Below are 22,672 nucleotides of genomic sequence, written 5' to 3'. Positions count from 1 at the left end.
AAAGTTTGTTGCGTGCCAACCAGTCAGTGGAAAGACGATACATGATTACATTCGAGTCATCCACAGTATACAGATACATGTTAAAGGGAATAACATTTAGTGCATGATAAAGTCCAGCAAAGTCCGATTCAAGATCATATCCAGTGAGGTAGATAGCAGCTCAGGATTGCTCTCTAGTTGTTGATAGGATGGTTAATTTGCCTGATAACTGCTGGGAAGAAATTGTCCCTGAATCTGGAGGTGTGTTTTTTGCGCACTACTGCACTTCTTGCCTTATGGGAGAGGGGAGAAGAGGAAGTGAGACTTGCCCTTGATTATGCTGGTGACCTTGTCGAGGCAGCGTGAAGTGTAAATGGAGTCATTGGAAGGGAGGTTGGTTTGTGTGATGGTCTGGGCTGTGTCCACAATTCTCTGCAGTTTTTTGCCACCTTGGATGGAGCTATTCCCAAACCATGCTGTGATACATTCCGGTGAAATGCTTTCTACGGCGCATCTGCAGAAGTTGTCTGATTATATAAAAATCCATCCTGATTCACTTTTTCCCAAGGCCTCCATTTTCTCTCATTTTCCTTCATATATTAATCCTTTGATGATAAGAATTTATTGTAAGTTTCTTGAAAATTTCTTGAGAACTTAAACCGTAGAGTTTCTTGGAAACTTGAACCAGAGCCACGATAATTATTACCTTGTATATGTTTGGTAGAAGTGTGGCTAGGTAAATCCGGCTGGATCATGGTCAGCCCCATCTGCCTTTCACAGTGCTTTTCTTATGACTGCATTTACACCTTGTGCTCCCTCAGGTCTATTGGTCCTTGAGACCTGCTTGTAAAGGCTGCCTTGTGGAGGAGTGATCAACAGACCGTGACTGGGAAATGTGACATATCCTGGGTTTTGCATGGGACCACACTGATAGTCCTTTGATAGCTTACTGCAATTAAGGGCCTATTTACGATTTGATTGAGTTTATTAAAGATATGATCATGACGTTTGATGATGGCAGTGTCTAGATGGACTTTAGAAAGGCCTTTGACAAGGTACCATATGATAGGCTGATCTGAAAGGTTGCTCACTTGGAATCCAGGCTGAGCTAGCCAATTAGCTTGAAGGTAAGAGACAGATGGTGATGATTAAGGGTTGTTTTTCAGATGTGGCCTGTAAGAGTGGTGTACCACAGCGATTGGTGCTGGCTTTGGTCAGGCTACATTTGGAATATTGTGAGCAATTCTGGGCACCATATCTGAGGAAGGATGTGCTGGCTCTGGATTGGGTCCAGAGGAGATTTACAAGAATGATCCCAGGAATGAGTAGGTTAAGATATGATGAGTGTTTGATAGCACTGGGCCTATATGTGCTGGGGATTAGAAGAATGAGGGGGGACCTCATTGAAACGTACAGAATAGTGAAAGGCTTGGATGGAGTGTTTGTGGGGAGGATGTTTCCACTAGTGGGAGAGTCTAGGACTAGAGGTCATAGCTTCAGAATTAAAGGTCGTTCTTTTAGGAAGGAGATGAGGAAGAATTTCTTTAGTCAGAATGGTGGTGAATCTGTGAAATTCTTTGCCACAGAAGGCTGTGGAGGCCGTCAGTAGATATATTTAAGGCAGAGATAGATAGATTCTTGATTAGTAAGGGGCTCAGAGGTTATGGGGAGAAGGCAGGAGAATGGGGTTAGGAGGGAGAGATAGATCAGCCATGATTGAATGGCGGAGTAGACTTGATGGGCCAAATGGCCTAATTCTACTCCTATCACATGATCTTATGATCCACTGTTGCTAGTTATTGATATCAATGGTTTGAACGTTAATGTAGATGGTAAGTTTGCAGATGACAATAAAATTGGTGGCATAGTGCAGAAGGTTATCTAAGATTATTAAGGGATCTCAATCACTGGGCTGAGGAATGGTAGATGGAGTTTAATTCAGATAAATGTGAAGTGTTGCTCTTTAGGAAGACAAACTACGGCAGGATTTACATAGTAAGTGGCAGACTCTGGAGAGTGTTGTAGAACAGAGTGACATACGGATGTATGTACTCAGTTCCATGAACGTGGTGGACAGCGAAGTGAATATCAGCCAGTATATTGAGTACAGGAGTTGGATAATATGTTGTTTGGCGAATAAGACATTGGATAAGACATTGTTACAGCTGGATAAGATGTTGGTAAAGCCATTTTTGCAGTACTGTGTAGAGTTCTACTCGCCCTGCTATAAAAGGATGTCATAAAACTGGAAAGGATGCAGAAAAGATTTATGATGATGTTACTGGGTCTGGAGTTTTGAGTTATAAAGAGAAGCTGGATAGGCTGTGACTTTTTACTGTGGAGTATAGTTGGCTGAAGTGGACCTTATAAAGGTTTGTAAAATCATGAATGGCATAAATAAGGCGAATAACAATCTTTCCCCAGGGTATTGGTCTAAAACTAGAGGGCAAAGGTTTAAGGTGAGAGGGGAAAGATTTAGAAGGGACCTGAGGCAATATTTTCACATAGAGGAACGTGCATAGGTGGAATAATTTGCCAGAGGAAGTGGTGGAGGTGAGTCAGAGTGATACAGTGTGGAAACAGGCCCTCGGCCCAACTTGCCTACACCGGCCAACATGGCCCAGCTACACTAGTCCCACCTGCCCGCGTTTGGTCCATAACCTTTTGGAGTTATGTATTTTATTCCTTTCCCTCTTCATCTTAATATATACATAACTCAGAGGCATGGTCTTAAACAGAGGTTAGAAATTTGTGATTTTATGTTAGGTTTGAACATCCTCTGCTGTAATAAATATAATTACCACTTTATTCTCTACCGTCACATTTCTGTGTGATCAATCTTCTGTAACCATACTTTGCATTTTACTTTTAAGTATATTGGGAAATCCAGATCCCACTGGTTTCCCGATTTTTAAGTAAAATTGAACTCTTTAAACATTATTCTCCAGGAGGTATTCCGAAATGTACTCTACTTAATTGACAAGGATACAATTTGAATGTCTTTTTCAACAGAGTGTCCAACATTTCAATGTTGTCTGAACCATTTTTCACATACTGGAGGTTGTTTAATTCTTAGGGTTGAGGAATATTTTTTTCTGTAAATGTTTAATTTTATCTACTGGACAGAGAAAAATGTAACTGTCTTTCTACATTACTTATAATATTTTTTTACTTCTAAAACAATTACTTGTTTCTATTATTTTTCATTCTGCAGTTATATACAATCTTTGTACATAGTATGCACAATTTTTATTGGTTTGCCTCCATCTAGTGTAGGAAGTGAGATATGTCAGCTAAATGGCCCCTGTGTCAAAAGCAGATGCTGAACATTCCTTTTGATCTTTCAAAAGGAAAATGGCTATTTTTGTTCTGTTGATTGCAAATTTTGTTATCTTTTATGTTTAGGTTTTTATTAATTGTTACACCTTTAGCAGAGGGGAAGGTGGGAAAATATAGTTATGATACATAAGGTAATGGCTGTAATGATGGCTTCAGGATATTTCTTCCATGAACTTATGTTAAATTAATTGTGTGATTTGTTCTCTTCTCCTGATTGTTGTAATGCCTCCCTTATCAACTCTTGTGTGAATCATACAAGTGGCTTCTTGTATCTAAAAGTGAGAGATCTGAGAAACGGTTTGGGTTCAATTCCTTCACTACTTAATTTCTGATTCATTCCCCGCTTGCAGCTCTCTTTTCAATGCAGGGGGTAGTGACTGATGTTTCTCATATTATCCAAGAATGTTAAAACTAGAATAATATTGCTTTTCCCAAAAAAATCTGGAGTGCATATAATTACAATGGATATTTATGAAATCATTTTAATACATATTTGAATAGCTCCTCATTAGGAAATTTCACATTTAGTTGGGTTACGTCCTGTACCTTGCTTAAATCAACTTTATGCATGAGCATATCTTTTCAGTAAGTGTTGGCAGGCTCCTCGGCTAACATGGGGTCACTAAACATGGTCCATTACCTTTCTAATCAAGTTTAACTACTTGTAGAGTGAACCTGCTGTGCCAATTAGAAGAACATTATTCAGATTTAATAATGTAGGTAGTGAACACACTATTGATCCTGTATCAGAGCTTTGTATTCATGAAATTTTAATCAAAGCTCACAAAGCATAATATTTCAAATACCAGAAATCTGAAATACACTGTTAGATTAAATATTTTCAGATGTAGGGTGGGGAAGAAGGACTAAAATTGGTCATTTTCATTAAACTTGTTCATGCTGAAGAAGGGTCTTGACCCGAAACGTCACCTATCCATGATCCTCAGCGATGCTGCGTGACCCGCTGAGTTACTCAAGCACTCTGTGTCCTTTAGTGTATTAGCCAGCATCTGTAGTTCTTTGTTTCTATCTCGTGCATGGAGTCAATGGGTATTGTTGTTTTTTTGTGATCATTCTGCAGCCTTTGACACAATTGATTGCAGTATTGCCTGTCCACTCCAGCACTTTTTTTTCCTTCTAATTTTCAACTGCATCTACTTCTTGGTAACATGTCCAAAGATATAATATTTCACATGCAAGCAGGTGACAAACAGACTTAATCTAACATAAAGGCAAAGCACTGAAAAAACTCAGCAGGTTTGGCTGCATGATGGAAAGAGAAATGAGAAAGCGGATTATTGCCCTGAAATGTTCGCTTGGTTCCTCTTTCCACAGCTGCTGCCTGATATGCTGAATATTTTCATTATTTTCTGTTTTTATATTTCAGATTTCCAGCCATGGCACTTTAAACGTTCAGGTTTAACCTCCCCATTACCTCCCTTGTTCCTTTGGATATTGTTGTTTTACGTGAACATGCTGCAGCCATTGACACAATTGATTACACTATTGTGTGCACTAGTATCACCTATTTCTAAACTGTTGGACTATTTATCTGACAACCTGTTTTTGATGAGCAAACATTTCTTCCAATGAAACATTTCAAATCGCAGAGATGCTGACTTCGGTTTCTATCTTAAATTGATTTAATAGATACTGACATCATCCCTATCCCAGTTTGGTGCTGAATTAGATTGGTGTTAATTTAGGTGAAAATAATCTCAGACAGTTTGTCATATTTAACTACTCATAGAGTGAACCTGCAGTGCCAATTCAAAGACATTATTCTGAAGAAGGGTCTCGACCCAAAACGTCACCCATTCCTTCTCTCCTGAGATGCTGCCTGACCCGCTGAGTTACACCAGCTTTTTGTGATACCTGTCATATTTAACTGTGGTTTGTGTTTCCAACATTATATTGATGCATTGACTGTTTACTTCCACCTCCTTCAGTATTACCAATTCCATCACTGATGAGGAAACTCATCTGTTCCCATGTTAAAGCAAAGCTTTATTTATGCCATAACTGGATAAAACATTAGTTAGACCACACTGGAGGATATGTACAGTTCTGGTCACTACTTTGTAGTAAGGAAATGAAAGCATTGGAGAAAGTGCAGGTAAAATGCATGTTGTCAAGGCTGGAGAGTTATAATTAGAACGAGAGACCATCTAAACCTTTAGTGGGCGGCACAGTGACGAAGTGGGTAGAGCTGCTGCCTCACAGGGCGAGAGAACCAGGTTCAATCCTGACCGCGGGTGTGTGTGTGGAGTTTGTACATTCCCCCTATGACTGTGTGGGTTTAAAATAAAAATAGGTGCAGGAGGAGGCCATTCGGCCCTTCGAGCCAGCACCGCCATTCATTGTGATCATGGCTGATTGTCCCCAATCAATACCCCGTGCCTGCCTTCTCCCCATATCCCTTGATTCCACTAGCCCCTAGAGCACTATCTAACTCTCTCTTAAATCCATCCAGTGATTTGGCTTCCTCTGCCCTCTGTGGCAGAGAATTCCACTAATTCACAACTCTGGGTGAAAATGTTTTTTCTCACCCCAGTTTTAAATGGCCTCCCCTTTATTCTAAGACTGTGGCCCCTGGTTCTGGACTCGCCCAACATTGGGAATATTTTTCCTGCATCTAGCTTGTCCAGTCCTTTTATAATTTTATATGTTTCTATAAGATCCCCTCTCATCCTTCTAAACTCCAGTGAATACAAGCCTAGTCTTTTCAATCTTTCCTCATATGTCAGTCCCGTCATCCCAGGGATCAATCTCGTGAACCTACGCTGCACTGACTCAATTACAAGGATGTCCTTCCTCAAATTAGGAGACCAAAATTGTACACAATACTCCAGATGTGGTCTTACCAGGGCCCTATACAACTGCAGAAGAACCTCTTTACTCCTATACTGAAATCCTCTCGTTATGAAGGCCAACATTCCATTAGCTTTCTTCACTGCCTGCTGTACCTGTACGCCAACTTGCAGTGACTGGTGTACAAGGACACCCAGGTCTCGCTGGACCTCCCCTTACCTAACCTAACTCCATTGAGATAATAATCTGCCTCCTTATTTCTGACGCCAAAGTGGTTAACCTCACACTTATCTATATTATACTGCATCTGCCACGCATCTGCCCACTCGCTCAACCTGTCCAGGTCACCCTGCAACCTCCTAACATCCTATTCACAGTTTACACTACCACCCAGCTTTGTGTCATCTGCAAACTTGCTAGTGTTGCTTCTAATTCCCTCTTCCAAATCATTAATATATATGGTAAACAGTTGTGGCCCCAACACCGAGCCTTGCGGCACTCCATTCGCCACTGCCTGCCATTCTGAAAAGGACCCGTTTACTCCTACTCTTTGCTTCCTGTCTGCCAACCAATTCTCTATCCATGTTAACACCCTACCCCCAATACCATGTGCTCTAATTTTAGTCACCAATCTCCCGTGCGGGAGCTTATCAAAGGAGTTCTGAAAGTCTAGATACACTACATCCACTGGCTCCCCTTCATCCATTTTACTTGTCACGTCCTCAAAAAATTCCAGAAGATTAGTCAAGCATGATTTCCCTTTCATAAATCCATGCTGACTTGGACTTATCCTTTTACTACTATCCAAATGCACCGTTATTACCTCTTTAATAATTGACTCCAGCATCTTTCCCACCACCGAAGTCAGGCTAACTGGTCTGTAATTCCCCGTTTTCTCTCTCGCTCCTTTCTTGAAAAGTGGGATAACATTAGCTATCCTCCAATCCACAGGAACTGATCCCGAATCTATTGAACATTGGAAAATGATCACCAATGCGTCCACTATTTCTAGAACCACCTCCCTGAGGACCCTGGGATGCAGACCATCAGGTCCAGGGGATGTATCATCCTTTAGTCCCATTAGTCTACCCAATACTATTTCTCGCCTAATGAAAATTTATTTCTGTTCCTCTACCCCCCTAGATCCTCTGTCCTCCAGTACATCTGGGAGATTGTTTGTGTCTTCCTTAGTGAAGACAGATCCGAAGTACCTGTTCAACTCTTCTGCCATTTCCTTGTTACCCATAATAATTTCACCCGAGTCTGCCTTTAAGGGACCCACATTTGACTTTGCTACTCTTTTTCTCTTAACATATCTAAAGAAACTTTTACTGTCCTTCTTTATATTCTTGGCCAGCTTCCCCTCGTACTTCATCTTTGAGCCCGTATTGCCCGTTTTGTTACCTTCTGTTGTCCTATGAAAGTTTTCCAATCCTCTGGCTTCTGGCTACTCTTTGCTGTGTTATATATCTTTTCTTTTAGTTTTATTCCATCCCTAACTTCCCTTGTCAGCCACGGTTGCCGCCTACTCCCCTTAGAATCTTTCTTCCTTTTTGGAATGAAATGATCCTGCGTCTTCCGGATTATGCCCAGAAATTCCTGCCATTGCTGTTCCACCATCCATCCTGCTAGGATCCCTTTCCAGCCTTCCTTGGCCAGCTCCTCTCATGCCTTCATCGTCCCCTTTGTTTAACTGCATGACTGACACTTCCGATTTAACCTTCTCCTTCTCAAATTGTGATCACTACCTCCAAGCGGTTCCTTTACCTCGAGTTCTCTTATCAAATTTGGTTCATTGAACAACACTAAATCTTGAGTTGCCTTTTCTCTGGTAGGCTCCATTACAAGCTGCTCTAAGAATCCATCTCGGAGGCACTCTACAGAATCTCTTTCTTGGTTCCTGCTGCATCTTACACCCTACATCCGGGCTACTATTTGGGGGTCTGTAGATAACACCAATTAGTGTCTTCTTGCCTTTACAATTCCTCAACTCAATCCACAGTGACTCTACCTCGTCAGTCCCTATGTCTTCCCTCGTAAGGGACTGAATTTCATCCCACACCAGCAGAGCTACCCCACCGCCTCTGCCCACCTGCCTGTCCTTTCTATAGGATGTATAACCCTGAATATTAAGTTCCCAGGCCTGATCCTCCTGCAGCCACGTCTCTGTAATCCCCACAATATCATATCTACCAACCTCTAACTGAGCCTCAAGCTCATCTCCTTTACTTCTTATACTTCGGTTTCCTCCGGATGTTCCGGTTTCCTCCCACATCTCAAAAATGTGGGAAGGTTTATAGGTTAGTTGGCCTCTGTAAATCGCTCCTAGTGTGTACGGAGTAGATGCGAAAGTGGGATAACATAGAACTAGTCGGGAGGCGGGATAGTGTGAGAAATGGATCCGCGTCCAGATGGGGCATGGGGAAGAAATGGGGGTTTGAAAAAGAAGGAGGGGGGGGTTGTTAGTTTGTTTCATAAAATTGAATTCAATGTTCATACCATTGAGTTGTAAGTTACCCAAGTGGAATGAGTTGCTATTCTCCAGTTTGTGTGTCTCATTCTGGCATGGAAGGAGCCCAGGATAGAAAGGTCAGTATGGGATAAGAAGGGGAGTTAAAATGGTCAGTAACCGGGAGATCCAGCAGGCTTCGCGGACTGAGCAGAAGTGTTTGACAAAACAGTCGCCTAGTCTACGCTTGATCTTGCCACTGTAAAGAAGTCTGGTGCATCCAAATGCAGTCAGGCTAATCACTTTGCTGAATATTCCCATTTATGCTCCAAGGATTCACTGAGCATCCAGTTGGTGATTAATCTAACTGTCCGTTATGAACCTTGGAACATTAGGCTGCCAGTCCTGCTTCTCCCACAGCCATATTTCTGTTATGGCTATAATATATCATCAGGCCTCTTGCCTGATTAAATAAATGCATAATAAATAAATAGAATTAATCCAACCGTCTTTCCTTGTTCCCTGCTATGCTCCTGCTTACCCTTGTCTACTGAACTTGCTGTTGTTGACTTCTGTATCAACTTCCCGCCTCTCATCTGCCTCACCACTGCTTTGGATCCCACCAAAGATGAATTTAGATGAATCACTCCCCGGCAGCACAAGCATACCTACACATATGTTTGAAGTAACAGTGAACCACTGGATATTTCAGAGAATGTTGTTAATTCTTTGTCATTATACTCAAACACCAATTCTGTAATACTGAAACTTTTCTCTTTAAAGGGGAGGATTTTACATTTTTACATAAATGTTAAAATAAGGTATATCTAGAAGAAAGTAGGACTGAATTTGGAATACAATAATTGTTCTAATTTTCAAATATAATACCTGCGCACTTGACTTTAAATGAGTGGATTTGTGAATTTTGTGAAAAATTAAGTGGATTTAACAATTTTTGTGGATTATAATACATTTATTATTTATCACTGTTGAATGGTAAGTATGGCCTTGTGAGTAGTTGCTGCCTGCTGTACTAATGTAGCATTCTTGATGTGTGAAAAATAATGTTGTGTTTTTCAGAGTACCTTTAAATTTAAGTCAGAGAGTGACATCCACCTTGCTGAACATCACAAGCAAGTATTGTATGATGGGAAGCTGGCTAACAGTATTGCTTTCACGTATAACGCCAAAGCAACTGATGCACAACTCTGCCTTGAGTCATCACCAAAGGAAAACCCTTCAATTTTTGTACATTCTCCACATGCACTAATGTTGCAGGTTGGCTCTTATATTGTAATCATTTGTGTCTTTCTCTGCTTATCAAACTACTTACTGGTAAGCTCTTTAGAAATAAGAGCTTCATAATATCAGTATTTTGTTGGTTAATTTTAATTTTGATAATATTATTGTCTCAACCACATAAATGCATGAAAAACACATATCAATTTTCGGTCCCACTGAGCATAATAAGTTGGGGAATGCATCCTCATTTAACATCAGGTCATAAGGTCATAAGGAATAGGAGTAGAATTAGGCCATTTGGCCCTTCCAGTCTACTCTGCCATTCAACCATGCCTGATCTCTCTCTCCCTCCTAACCCCATTCACTTGCCTTCTCCTCATAACCTGTGACACTCATGCTAATCAAGAATCTATCTGTCTCTGCCTTAAAAATATCCACTGACTTGGCCTCCACAGCCTTCTGTGGCAAAGAATTCCACAGATTCACCACCCTCTGACTAAATAAATTTCTCCTTATCTCCTTCCTAAAAGAACGTCCTACAATTCTGAAGCTATGACCTCTAGTCCTAGGCTCTCCCACGTGGAAAAATCCTCTCCATATCCATTCTATCCAAGCCTTTCACTATTCTATATGTTTCAATGAGGTCCCCCCTCATTCTTCTAAACTCCAGTGAGTATGGGCCCAGTGCCGACAAACGCTCATCATAGGTTATAAAAACATAGAAAATAGGTGCAGGAGTAGGCCATTCGGCCCTTTGAGCCAGCTGATCATCCAAAATCAGTACCCCGTTCCTGCTTTCTCCCCATATTCCTTAATTCCATTAGCCCTAAGAGCTATATCTAACTCTGTCTTGAATACATCCAGTGAATTGACCTCCACTGTCTTCTGTGGCAGAGAATTCCACATTCACAAAACTCTGGTTGAAAACGTTTTTCCACATCTCAGTCCTAAATGGCCTACCCCTTATTGTGACCCCTGGTTCTGGACTCCCCCAATATATAATACAATACAATACAATACAATATATCTTTATTGTCATTGTACAGGGGTACAATGAGATTGGGAATGCGCCTCCCATACGATGCAATAAATTAATTAGCTAGTCAGTATTAATTTAAATAACCCAATGAAACAAATTAGAACAGTTTTAAAACAGAATAAAGTGCAAGTAGATCTGTGCCGGTTCACTGTGCGCTGTGACCATCCGGCTCAGCAGGACCGGTTCATAGCAGCTATGGCCCTGGGGATGAAGCCGTTCCTGAGTCTGGAGGTGCGGGCGTAGAAGGCCTTGTATCGGGAACATTGTTCCTGCATCTAGCCTATCCAATCCCTTGGGAATTCTATATGTTTCTATAAGATCCCCTCTCATCCTTCTAAATTCCAGTGAATATAAGCCCAATCGATCCATTCTTTCATCATCTGTCAGTCCTGCCATCTAGGGAATTAGCCTGGTGAACCTATGCTGCACTCCCTTAATAGCAAGAATGTCCTTCCTCAAATTAGGAGACCAAAACTGCACATAATACTCCAGGATATGGTCTCATCAGGGCTCTGTACAACTGCAGTAGGACCTCCTTGTTCCTAACTGATGACAATTTATGTATCTTTTATTTATAATGAATGATCTCTTGCTCTTTGGCTATCCACTTTGCTGCTATAACACTGTAAATTTCCTCAGTGTGGGACGAATAAAGGAATTTATTATTATTATTATTAAATCCTCTCGCTATGAAGGCCAACATGCCATTTGCTTTCTTCACTGCCTGCTGTACCTGCATGCCTACTTTCAGTTAAAGATGTACAAGGACAACCAGGTCTCCTTGCACGTCCCCTTTTCCTAATCTGACACCATTCAGATAATAATCTGGCTTCTTGTTCTTGCCACCAAAGTGGATAACCTCACATTTATACACATTACACCGAGTCTGCTTGCTCACCCAACCTATCCAAGTCACCCTGCAGCCTTATAGCATCCTCCTCGCAGCTCACACTGCCACACAGCTTTGTGTAATTCGCAAACTTGGAGATGTTACATTTAATCCTTTGTCTAAATCGTTAATATATATTGTAAATAACTGGGGTCCCAGCACTGAGCCTTGCGGCACCCCACAAGTCACTGGCTGCCATTCTGAAAAGGACCCGTTAATTCCTACTCTTTGCTTCCTGTCTGTCAACCAGTTCTCTATCCATGTTATCCTACTCATTCCTGGGATCATCCTTGTAAACCTCCTCTGGACCCTCTCCAGAGCTAGCACATCCTTCCTCAGATATGGTGCCCAAAATTGCTCACAATATTCTAACTGCGGCCTTACCAGCGCCTTATAGAGCCTCACTATTACATACCCGTTTTTGTGTACAAGCCTCTTGAAATAAATGCGAGCATTGCGTTTGCCTTCTTTACTACCGATTCGACTTGCAGTTTAACTTTTTGGGAATCCTGCACCAGTACTCCCAAGTCCCTTTGCACCTCCGGTTTCTGGATTCTCACCCCATTTAGAAAATAGTCTACACCTTTATTCCTAATACCAAAATATGTGACACACCTTGCAACCCTATATTTCATCTGCCACTTTTCTGCCCAGTCTCCCAAGTTTTTCTGCAGAGTTTCTGCTTTCTCTACACTACCTGCCCCATCACCTATTTTCGTATCATCCGCAAACTTTGCCACAAAACCTTTAATCCCCTCGTCCAAATCATTAATATACAACGTGAAGAGTAGCAGCCCCAGCACCAACCCTTGCGGAACTCCAATAGTCACTGCAGCCAACCAGAAAAAGTCCCCTCTATTGTCACTCTTTGTCTCTGCCATCCAGTCAACCTGTTATCCATGCTAGTATCTGCCCCTTGATACCGTGGCCTCTTATCTTCCTAAGCAGCTTAACTTGTGACACCTTATCAAAGGCTTTCTGAAAATCTAAGTAAACGACATCTACTGACTCCTTTGTCCTGCTATTTACTTCTTCAAAGAATTCCAGCAAATTTGTCAAGCAAGACCTCCCCTTCACAAAGCCATGCTGACTTCGGTCTATTTTATCGTGAACTTCTAAGTACTCTGTAACCTCATTCTTTATAATGAATTTTTAAATCTTACCAACCACCAAAGTCAGACTAACTGGCCTGTTGTTCCCACTATTCTGCCTTACTCCCTTTTTGTGCAGTGGGGTAATATCTGACATAATTCACATCCATTATTTTTAACTGATTTATTTAGTTATAAAAAAGCTTCTTCCCATCTGTCTTGGAGGTTGCCATTTGGAAAATAGGAACATTGAATCCATTGCTACTGTTTTTGAGGTATTGTACCATCCAACTTTCTCCCATTCATCTTTTCTGAAGTTCTGGAACTTTTGATCGAGAAGAGTGTAATAACCTCAAGCTAGAATTGAGCTAGATGACTAAAAAGAGCATTGAGTGTTCAATTTTTATTCTCCTTATGTACTCTGCAATGAGTGGGAGACGCTGTCCCCAAGCTAAATGAATTGCAATCTTTGTAAGATGGTAAAATCAGAAACTGCTTTGATATGCAGGTTAACCATTGTTAAGATTGGTTGAAGAGAATCTGGGGTGGCCCACCTGAGTTTGGAAATTTCAGTGTTAATGTCCTTGGGTTGTAGGCTACCACGGTGGAATATGAGGTCCTGTTCTTCCAGTTTCCTTGCTGACTCACGTTGGCTTCTGCTTAAATAATTGGCCTGAGTGCATGGATTTTCTCTCTGCAGTGGGCAATGCCAGGAGTGGAAGTGAATTATATTGCTGGAGGAACTCAATTGGGTCAGGTGGCATCTGTGAAAGGAAATGGGTGGATGATGTTTTGCGTTGGGATTCTTCAGACTGATGGAGTAAAGGGGTGATAGTCGGTAGAAAGAGGTCAGGGAAGGGGTGGGGCAGGAGCTAGTCATAGGTGTAATCAGGTGAGGAAGGGTTGACTGGCAGATGTCTGGGGAGAGGGAGAATGGTGGAGATGTAGGTGGAGAAGATAAAGGATACAAAACCAGAGTGGAAAGAAAGATGTGCACAAGCAGGGGCAAGGGGGAGGGGAGGGGAGGGTGTGGGGGGGCTGGGTTGATAAGAAGTGGGGGTGGTTGACCTGCAATTGGAGATTTCAGTGTTCATGTAATTGGGTTGTAGGCTACTCAAACGGAATATAAGGTGATGTTCTTCCACTTTGCTTGCTGACACACATTAGCTTCTGGTTACACAACATCGTGATTTTAAAAATCACATCTTTGTTTTGAAATTGCTCAATACTTTAATTTCTCTATCTGAATAATGTCCTTCAGATCTATAACCTTCAAAGTTATGTTCATCAAACTATTGACCAAGACTAAATTTAATTTATTGCCAAATTTTCAGCAAAGGTAATAGTATTTTTTTTCCATTCATTTCTCTGCTTCTCCAATTTTTTTGCTTTGAAACACTCTGGTCCTTTTTTTGAATATCTTTTTATGTGGCTCAGTATCCATTTTTGTTTGATAACCCTCACGTGCATTGCTTTAGGATAATTTCACGACGTTAAAGAGTGTTATAGAAATGAAAATTGTTTAGAGTAAAGTTATATATTTTTTCTCTTATTTTTTCTGTAGGATGTAAAAGCAATTGTGACGCATTCGATCCACAGCGCAATCCATTCTGTTGGTGGTATTCAGGTTCTTTTCCCACTCTTTGCACAGTTGGATTGCCAACAGCCAAATGACACTCAAGTAGAGACCACAGTCTGGTAGGTTTCACGTGAAAAATACATGTTAATATATTCTGTATACTAGTGTGGCAGCATAGTACTTGGATCTTTCATGGCTGTTCAATATTTCTTAACACCCAGCTGGCTGGTAAAGTGGCATGAAATTTCAAAAATGTATTAATTATGTTACTTTTAGGTCTGTTGAGCTTAACAACAAGCCAATGTGCAGAATATCATATCACTCATGGGTTGAGTGAACATTCATTATCTTTTGAATTTCGTAAATGATATTCTGTGCTGACTTTTGATTGTTTACAATTATTTAGCCAGGAATACTGGTCCAAGTGAAATTGGAAGGGGCTACCACTGTCTTCAGCAGTCAGGATGAGTCCCATTGTCTCATAGTTTTGTGCTTTTCTTATTTTCTATAATTACATAATAATCACTGATGAATATTCCATGTTTCAGCAACCTCTATAAAGAAATTGTTCTTAACCACTTACCGTTATTTTATATACCTTTTGTCTTTTCTGGCAGTTATATAAAGCTTTGATCTCCAGTGACCACACCTGCTGCTTTATGATTATATGAATGAATATGAGTGCCTCAATAAATCGAGAAACCTTTCAGGGAAGAAGTGCATGGAGTGTTTTTTTTAATGGGTCATATGGTGCAAATCGTTGGAGTTAGTAATTAATTTTTAAACTTCAGTGGCAGTAGTTTATGTACCCCTTTGGAAAAATAATGGTGAACTAGACAGAGCACAAGCTGTACTTGATCAAATAATGACTAAGGGGATATTATAATACTATAAGGAAATAGATTAAGCAAGACAAAACAGTGTCGGCCCTGGTAACTAAGTTAGGTAGAGAGTTGCATGGATCAGGAAACAGACAGCAAAAGCTACAAAACCAAAAGCTACAAAATGAAAATATGAAAAGAACCTTGAAGGAGAAATCAAGCTCAACACAATATTTACAATTATTTCGAAGAAATTAAACAATGTATGTGATGGAAAAAAATTGGTTAGGGCTATTGCAAATTAAAATTAGCGAGGAGCTGATATTTTGTATGACAACTTTGCATCGATAGTTACTTCACAGGGAGTAAAAATTAGGATATCCTGAGAAAAATAACATTAAATCAATGACAAGGTCTTTGCAAAGTTCACTTGGGGAAAAGTCACAGAATGAATAAAAGAGTGGGACTAAAAAACGACAAATCCCTAGGTTCAGATCGTTTCAATCTCAGGCTTTTAGAATGAGAATAGTTCATCTGTCTGAACCCAATAGTTCGTGTGTTTGAACTTCAAAATTCTCTTGATTTGGAAATACTTTCCTTTAGATTGAAGAACCGCACATGCGATCAGTGATAAGTTATGAAACATTTATGTACCATATTTATAAATTACATTATATAAAGATAGAATGCCGCATGTTTGCTGATGACGCAGAAATGGGTGGCATCGGGGATAGTATGGATGTGTGAATTAGTTACAGAAATATTAAATTTATCAAATGGGCATAACTCACCTGTGTAGACTAATGGTGATCATCCGCTTTGGTCCTAAAATGGTTAAATTACAATACATTCTAAACAGTGAGATGTTAGGATTGGAGGATTGGAAAATCATTGGACTGCCAGGGTTAGGGACCTAGGAGCCATGTAAAGATCATTGCAATGTTCTAAAAGATATAAACTAGATCAGAAAGGCTAAGAGATCATAATAGAAATTCACTGTGTGTTACCTTGAAGTAGGACAGGATTTTCATTACTGCTAAGGTGACTCTGGTTCCTGACTTCAAAGGCTTTGGCTCCTTCCAGCTACTGCTGGAGTTGCAAGAATCAAGAGGGTTTTGTTGTCATATGTACCGAAAACAGAACAATGAAATTCTTACTTGCAGTGGCATAATAGGTCTGTATACACTGTACTCAATAGATAACATAATAAACAAAAAAAAGTTTATTAAATTAAAAAAACAATATTCGTCCAAAACAAAGGCTTGAAGTCTCTAGTGCAATCAAGATAGTTTGTCGTCTAGTTGGTGTTTGTAGTTTTGAAGAGCCGGATGGATGTTGTGAAGAAGCTGTTCCTGAACCCGGAGGTCATGGTTTTCAGACTCTTGTGCCTTCTTCCTGATGGCAAGATTGAAATGAGGGCATGGCCAGGATGGTGTGTCTCCTTAATGATGCTGGCTGCCTTTTTGTGACGCGTTTCCTTTAGATGATGGGGGTCAGTAGCCATGATGGTTCAGGCAGTGTCCATCGCTTTTTATGATCTCCGTCCCTAGGCATTCGAGTTGCCGAATCAGGCCATGATGCAACCAGTCAATATGTTCTCTTCCGTACACCTGGAGAAGTTCAAGAGAGAATTTGCCAACATACCACATCTTCTCAATCTTCTAAGGAAGTAGAGGCATTTTGATGGGCTTTCTTTAAGTTTGCATCAATGTGCTGGGCCCAGGACAGATCTTTAGAGATATGCACGCCCAGTGCCTTGAAGTTCTTGACTCTCTCCAGCACAGTCTCGTCGATGAAGACAGGTTTATTGATCCTCGGCTTCCCTCTAAAATCAACTCAGCTCCTTGGTTTTGCTGACATTGAGAGCAAGGTTGTTGTTCTGGCACCACTCAATCAGACAAATAATTTCCCTCATATACTATGACTCATCATTGGCTGTATTTTGTCCAGCAACGATGGTGTCGTTGAATTTCTAAATGGAGTTGGAAGTGTCCGGGTATACCCTCATTGTTATAGAGTGAACAATTACACATTTTACAGTTTCTAGCACAAGACTGTATTAAGGAGGCAAATGGAGGTCTCCAGATACAGGAGTACTTTGATTTCCTTTTGCCAGAGATGAGCAGTGAGAGTAAGCATGATGTTTGGCATGGATTTCACTATGTACTCAGTACTGTTGGCCACCTCCATGTTGTCTTGTGTATGTCAACATCTGAAGATGGATATTTTCTTCAGCCACAGTGTAATAATAGTCTGAAACTCTCCAGGGGGCCAATCTCCTGATATCAATCTGCATCCACCTTTTTAGACCTATAATGACGAAAGAATGGCTACAAGGTGATAATAATATTGTTGAAAAAGAGAGAGGAGTAAAAAGGAGTGAGGGATATTCAGAGAGGAGTCAGCAGAGAATCAGGTAGTGAGATAGCATGTAAAATAAAAAGGTGAAAACACAAGTGCAAGAGCAAGCCATTAATAAGTAGCGAACTGTTAATTTAACAGTTCATGTGATTCACGTTTTTGAAGAGTTTTTTTGCCAAAGTGGCTCCCATTTAAAAAATAATGAAGATTCCATTCTCTGAATTCTCCAATGAAAATAGCTTTTTTGGTGAATACAGATCAGGAATATTTATTTATGACCTCACCTCTATCCTCTTGCTCCACCCACAGTTTGCCCCTTTGATGGAGAGAGAAAATAAAATGAGAGTAAAGGGCCTGTCCCACTTAGGCGATTTTAAGGCGACTGCCGGCGACTAAGCTGTCGCCGAACGTTAGTCGGAGTGTCGCGGGCATCATTGTGAGGAGTCTTCAAAGAATCATAGCGGTTCTCGGTGCGTCGCCGAAAAATTTACAAATAGAAATTTCTCGGCGACAGCTGGCTTGTCGCCAGGTATCGTAGCTTATTGCAGGCGCTGTCGCATGCTGTCCCCAGGTTTGCTAGGTTGTCGCAGATGCATTTAGAAGCATGTAATATTAAATTAAGTAAAGTCATTTGAAGATACCATAAAATACTTGTGTTTAACCAATTTATTTACCGTCAGGACATTTTGACAGGTAGATTGGAGGCGACAGTTTGACGGTCAGGTAAGCGTGGGAATTTTGCGATGTTTATGGCCATCCCAACCCAGATATGCAACCCAGAAACCAGATATGCATCTCCGGTACATTTTCAAAGAATGCCCACACCGCACAAAAATCCATTTAACCACATTTAAAATTAAATTTCTTAATACTGCTATTAGTAAACTGGAAGTCAATCCAGTTTATGCCTTGTTACCGTGAAGCTTGGTTTTCAAGTAACCTGGGCAAGGTGTTATATTTCAAAACTCTCAAGTAATTACAGACTTGTCAGTGATTTCAGCGAAAATTAGGATGCCGGAGAAGCATTGATAAGCGTGGGAATTTTGCGGTATTTTTGAAGACGGTGTAATCTCTTAGCCAGGTGCTAGTTTCACAAAAAAAGTAACTTGTATCGACCTGACTTGGCCTTGTCGTGGTCATTGTAGGTTAAAAGAACATTTTGGCGATCTGCTACGACTGACAGTCGCCGGCAGTCGCCTAAAAAATCGCCTAAGTGGGACAGGCCCTTAAGCCATTAAAATAGATTGTTAAAGCACAAGGAGGTATGTAACATGTAGAAATTAGCAACAGTAGGTACCTAACAAGAAAAAGACAGAAAATTATGGGAGAAAAATAAAATGATTTAAAAAAAATTAATAAAGCATAATAAGATTTTGGGTAGAGTGTGGAATTAGGAATCTAAATCAGAGTGAGAAGAAATAAGAGTTCAAAAGTATTAAGACAATAGTGATTTGGGTTAAAATCTGCAAGACCAGAAGCAAATATTCTGGGAAATCACAGGGAGCTCTGCTAAAATGGTGCTCCTATTGATTTTAATCTTACATGGGCTGTACAATGTAACCCTTGGATTGAAAGGTGACAAACTCATCACTGTGATTCAAGAAATGAGGAAGTTCAAAGTTCACGGTGCCTCAGGCAAGCAGCCAACATAATTGGACAGATGATACAAAAAAGTTGAAAGAGCAGACTACCAGAACCAGGAACAGCATCTTCCTCACTTTTATTTGACTACTGAACCGTCATTTCATGAGCTGAGGATCTGGCCTCATTGTGGCCTTTGCACTTTTTTTAACTGCATATGTTTCTCTGTAATGCCGTTACGCTGTAACACTATTATCTTCAATCTGATATTTTTCTCTTTGCACTAGTACTTGTGTATGACTTGATTGTAATGTATATCATGAATTGACTGGATAGCACGCAAACATGTTTTTCACTATATCTGGGTACATGTGACAATAATGAACCAATACCAATATTCTACATTAGATCTAACTATAAGTTCTAGCTTTACAAGTAACTATATGGTCTGACCGTTGTTTAGTTTGACATAGATTGAGGATGAATTTTCTCTGCGTAGAAGGCAATGCCAAGTGTTGTGGTCGCCAAATGAGATGTGAAGTGGAATATAGTGACCATGATATTGTTATGTTTAGGTCTGTGGTCAGAAAGTCCTCCAGGTGCCTGAAGGTTTAGATTTTAGATTTAGAGATACAGCGCGGAAACAGGCCCTTCGGCCCACCGAGTCCGCGCCGCCCAGCGATCCCCGCACATTAACACTATCCTACACACACTAAGGACAATTTTTACATTTACCCAGTCAATTAACCTACATACCTGTACGTCTTTGGAGTGTGGGAGGAAACCGAAGATCTCGGAGAAAACCCATACAGGTCACGGGGAGAACGTACAAACTCCGTACAGACGGCGCCCGTAGTCAGGATCGAACCTGAGTCTCCGGCGCTGCATTCGCTGTAAGGCAGCAACTCTACCGCTGCGCCACCATGCCACCGTTTCTGCCTGTGTTTTGAGCAGCATATCATCAGTATTTTGGCCGGCATGTCATTCATGTAGATGTTGAAGGGTCAATCAGTGCCTCAACTAATCTAATGTTGAGGTATCACAAGGTCCTGATTCTATCCCTCATTTTCCATTTGATTACGATTTTGACGCATTGGAAATCTTGAGCTGGGCTTTCAGACAGCCATAGATCTTTGGAACACAGAAGATTTGACTTCAGTGGTTATTGTTAACATGACACGATACAACCTGAAAATGAAACTCTGTTGTGATGTGATTGAATGCTGTCACCAACTTATTCCTCTACCCTCGTTTGGTCTTTACTGTCTTAAGCCTTTCTTGCTGAAAGAAAGGAGCTTCTCAATAATGCCCCTGAACTGCCTGCCAGGTGGTGTGGGTGAATTGCATACTAAACTCGATGTATAATTCTTTCAATACTTCTGGTTGTGTAAATCCAATTGGCACCCATGTTCCTGACTTGCAAGTTTCACTGCAGAGATAATTACTGAATATAGAATAAACTGTTTCTAACCAGTTGTTGCATATTTCTAACCAGTTCTTGCATATTTCTGTAGTGCGACCCTTTTGGCATTTCTGGTTGACTTGCTGAAGAGCTCAGTAGCCATGCAAGAGCAAATGTTGGGTGGAAAAGGATTTTTAGTAATCGGTTACCTCTTGGAAAAGGCAAGTTTAAAAGGATATGTCACATTATCTTATGTTACTATTACAGCTAAAGACTTACAAACTGCTTAAAACCTGCTTTGTAATTTTTTACCAGTTCTTGAACTCCCTACATATGCAACCTAACTGAGCATTTCCAGTACATTTTGGTTTAAGTTGAGATGTAAAGTGCCTTCTGTGTTTTCTTTCATTTGGATTATGTTTTGGTTTAATATTCTTTGGGTCTGAGCATGATTTTAGTGGGCTGGCAGATGGCGATTTTAGTGCTATTCTTGGCACAAAAGAAAGGAATAGCAAGATGATGATCATATTATTGGAACAAATTCTGATGAATGGCATTTAGAGAATGATCTATTCATGAAGGACAATCAGCCTGAATTTATGAAGTGAAGACTGTGTCAGATTAACGATGATAGTTTTTGAGGTAACAAGGTTGATAGTGCATTTGATGTAGTCTATATGGGTGTAGCAAAGGTGGGATAGTAAGAGGAAATCCAGATGTATCTGAGGATTTTTCCAGAAGTAGAGGATTTCAGTTAAAAGGCAAGATTGTTATGGTTGAGCTATTTTATTGGAATAAAGGAGCCTGAAAGCGATTTAATTAAAGTGTACAAAATTATTAGGTGCCAAATCAGAAAGAAGTAGCAATGTCCTTTAGCAGAGAGGTTATTGAGGTGTTGATTGTGAATAATTGGTGCAAAAATTTGAAGACATTTTTTTTAAATTTGGAGATTTGAAGAAAACCCCTGTATTTAGAGTAATTGAGGTGTTTGGTTTGTTACTGATTGGGCAGTGGAGGCAAGAACCCTCATTATAGAACATAGAATAACCATTTTTTAATGTTTAAAAGATACTTGGATGGGCACCTGTAGAGTTTTGATCTGTGATGCAATTAAATTAAATGACAGTGGTTTGAAATTTCTAGTTTACCCAAAGTTAATTTGGATTCTAAGTTTAAAAAAATGACAGTAATGTAGAAGGTGCTCATAAGAAGATCACATTTTAAAGGAATTTAAATAATGTAGCATGTTCTTATTGTCTTTCTCTTTTTGACAGTCATCTAGAGTCCACATAACACGTGCTGTCCTTGAACAATTTTTGTCCTTCGCTAAATACCTGGATGGCTTGACCCATGGAGCACCTTTATTAAAACAGTTGTGTGATCATATTCTGTTTAATCCTGCTATTTGGATTCATACTCCCGCGAAGGTAGGTGATTAGTACACGTGGGAAAACCTGTATATTGCATGAAATGTTTCCATCTGTTTTTTGTTTCGCAGCTCCTCTGCATAATTTCCAATTTGTTTTCCCTGCTTTCAGCTTCTTGCCAAGATAAGAAATTTCAGCTAATCTTCATCTGTGAGCTTTGTCACTGATTGTTAAAAGACTCTTTAATTACATTTTCCACATCCTGGTCTCGCTTCTTACGACACATGTACATCTCCCTCAGGATTTGGTGGGGATCGTTCAAGAGCAGAAGTCCAACCTGTTTTCTTTCTCTCTAAACATGAACACAAAGCTTATTATAAATCAGTGCCAAAAAAGAGGCGGAAGTATTTGCAGCCAGGTTCAATCAGATGTTTAACCAGCCGCAAAATATACTGCAGCTGCTTCTTCAGTGACCTTCCTATCATCATATGCCTGCTGATGATTAACCAGTCATCAGTTCCACTCCGAACATCTCAACAAATGAAGCAGCCCAAGTCTGCAGAAACAAAATCTAGATGGCATTCAGGCACAGGCTGATAAATAGCAAATAACATTTATGCCTTAGCATCCCCAGCCAATGGTCTTTTCCAACAAGAAAAAATCTGCCCAACAAACCATATGATTCAATGGCATTATCATCACAGTACACCACCCTTAATCCT

The 22,672-nt window shown here is 40.3% G+C and overlaps 1 protein-coding gene across 1 annotated transcript in view; it reads left to right on the top strand.

Moving 5' to 3' along the window:
- Nucleotides 1-22,672, top strand: part of nbeaa (neurobeachin a) — a 449,617-nt gene that overhangs the window by 65,590 nt on the left and 361,355 nt on the right. The window contains exons 9-12 of the mRNA XM_078403202.1: nucleotides 9,659-9,856; nucleotides 14,404-14,537; nucleotides 20,696-20,804; nucleotides 21,858-22,010. Coding sequence (XP_078259328.1) covers nucleotides 9,659-9,856; nucleotides 14,404-14,537; nucleotides 20,696-20,804; nucleotides 21,858-22,010 — 594 coding nt within the window. The remainder of the gene's footprint in view (nucleotides 1-9,658; nucleotides 9,857-14,403; nucleotides 14,538-20,695; nucleotides 20,805-21,857; nucleotides 22,011-22,672) is intronic.

Source organism: Rhinoraja longicauda, chromosome 7, assembly GCF_053455715.1.
Source record: "Rhinoraja longicauda isolate Sanriku21f chromosome 7, sRhiLon1.1, whole genome shotgun sequence".
Classification (NCBI taxonomy): domain Eukaryota; kingdom Metazoa; phylum Chordata; class Chondrichthyes; order Rajiformes; family Arhynchobatidae; genus Rhinoraja; species Rhinoraja longicauda.
Note: the sequence above shows the minus strand (reverse complement) of the source record. Positions and strands in the feature narration are given on the sequence as shown.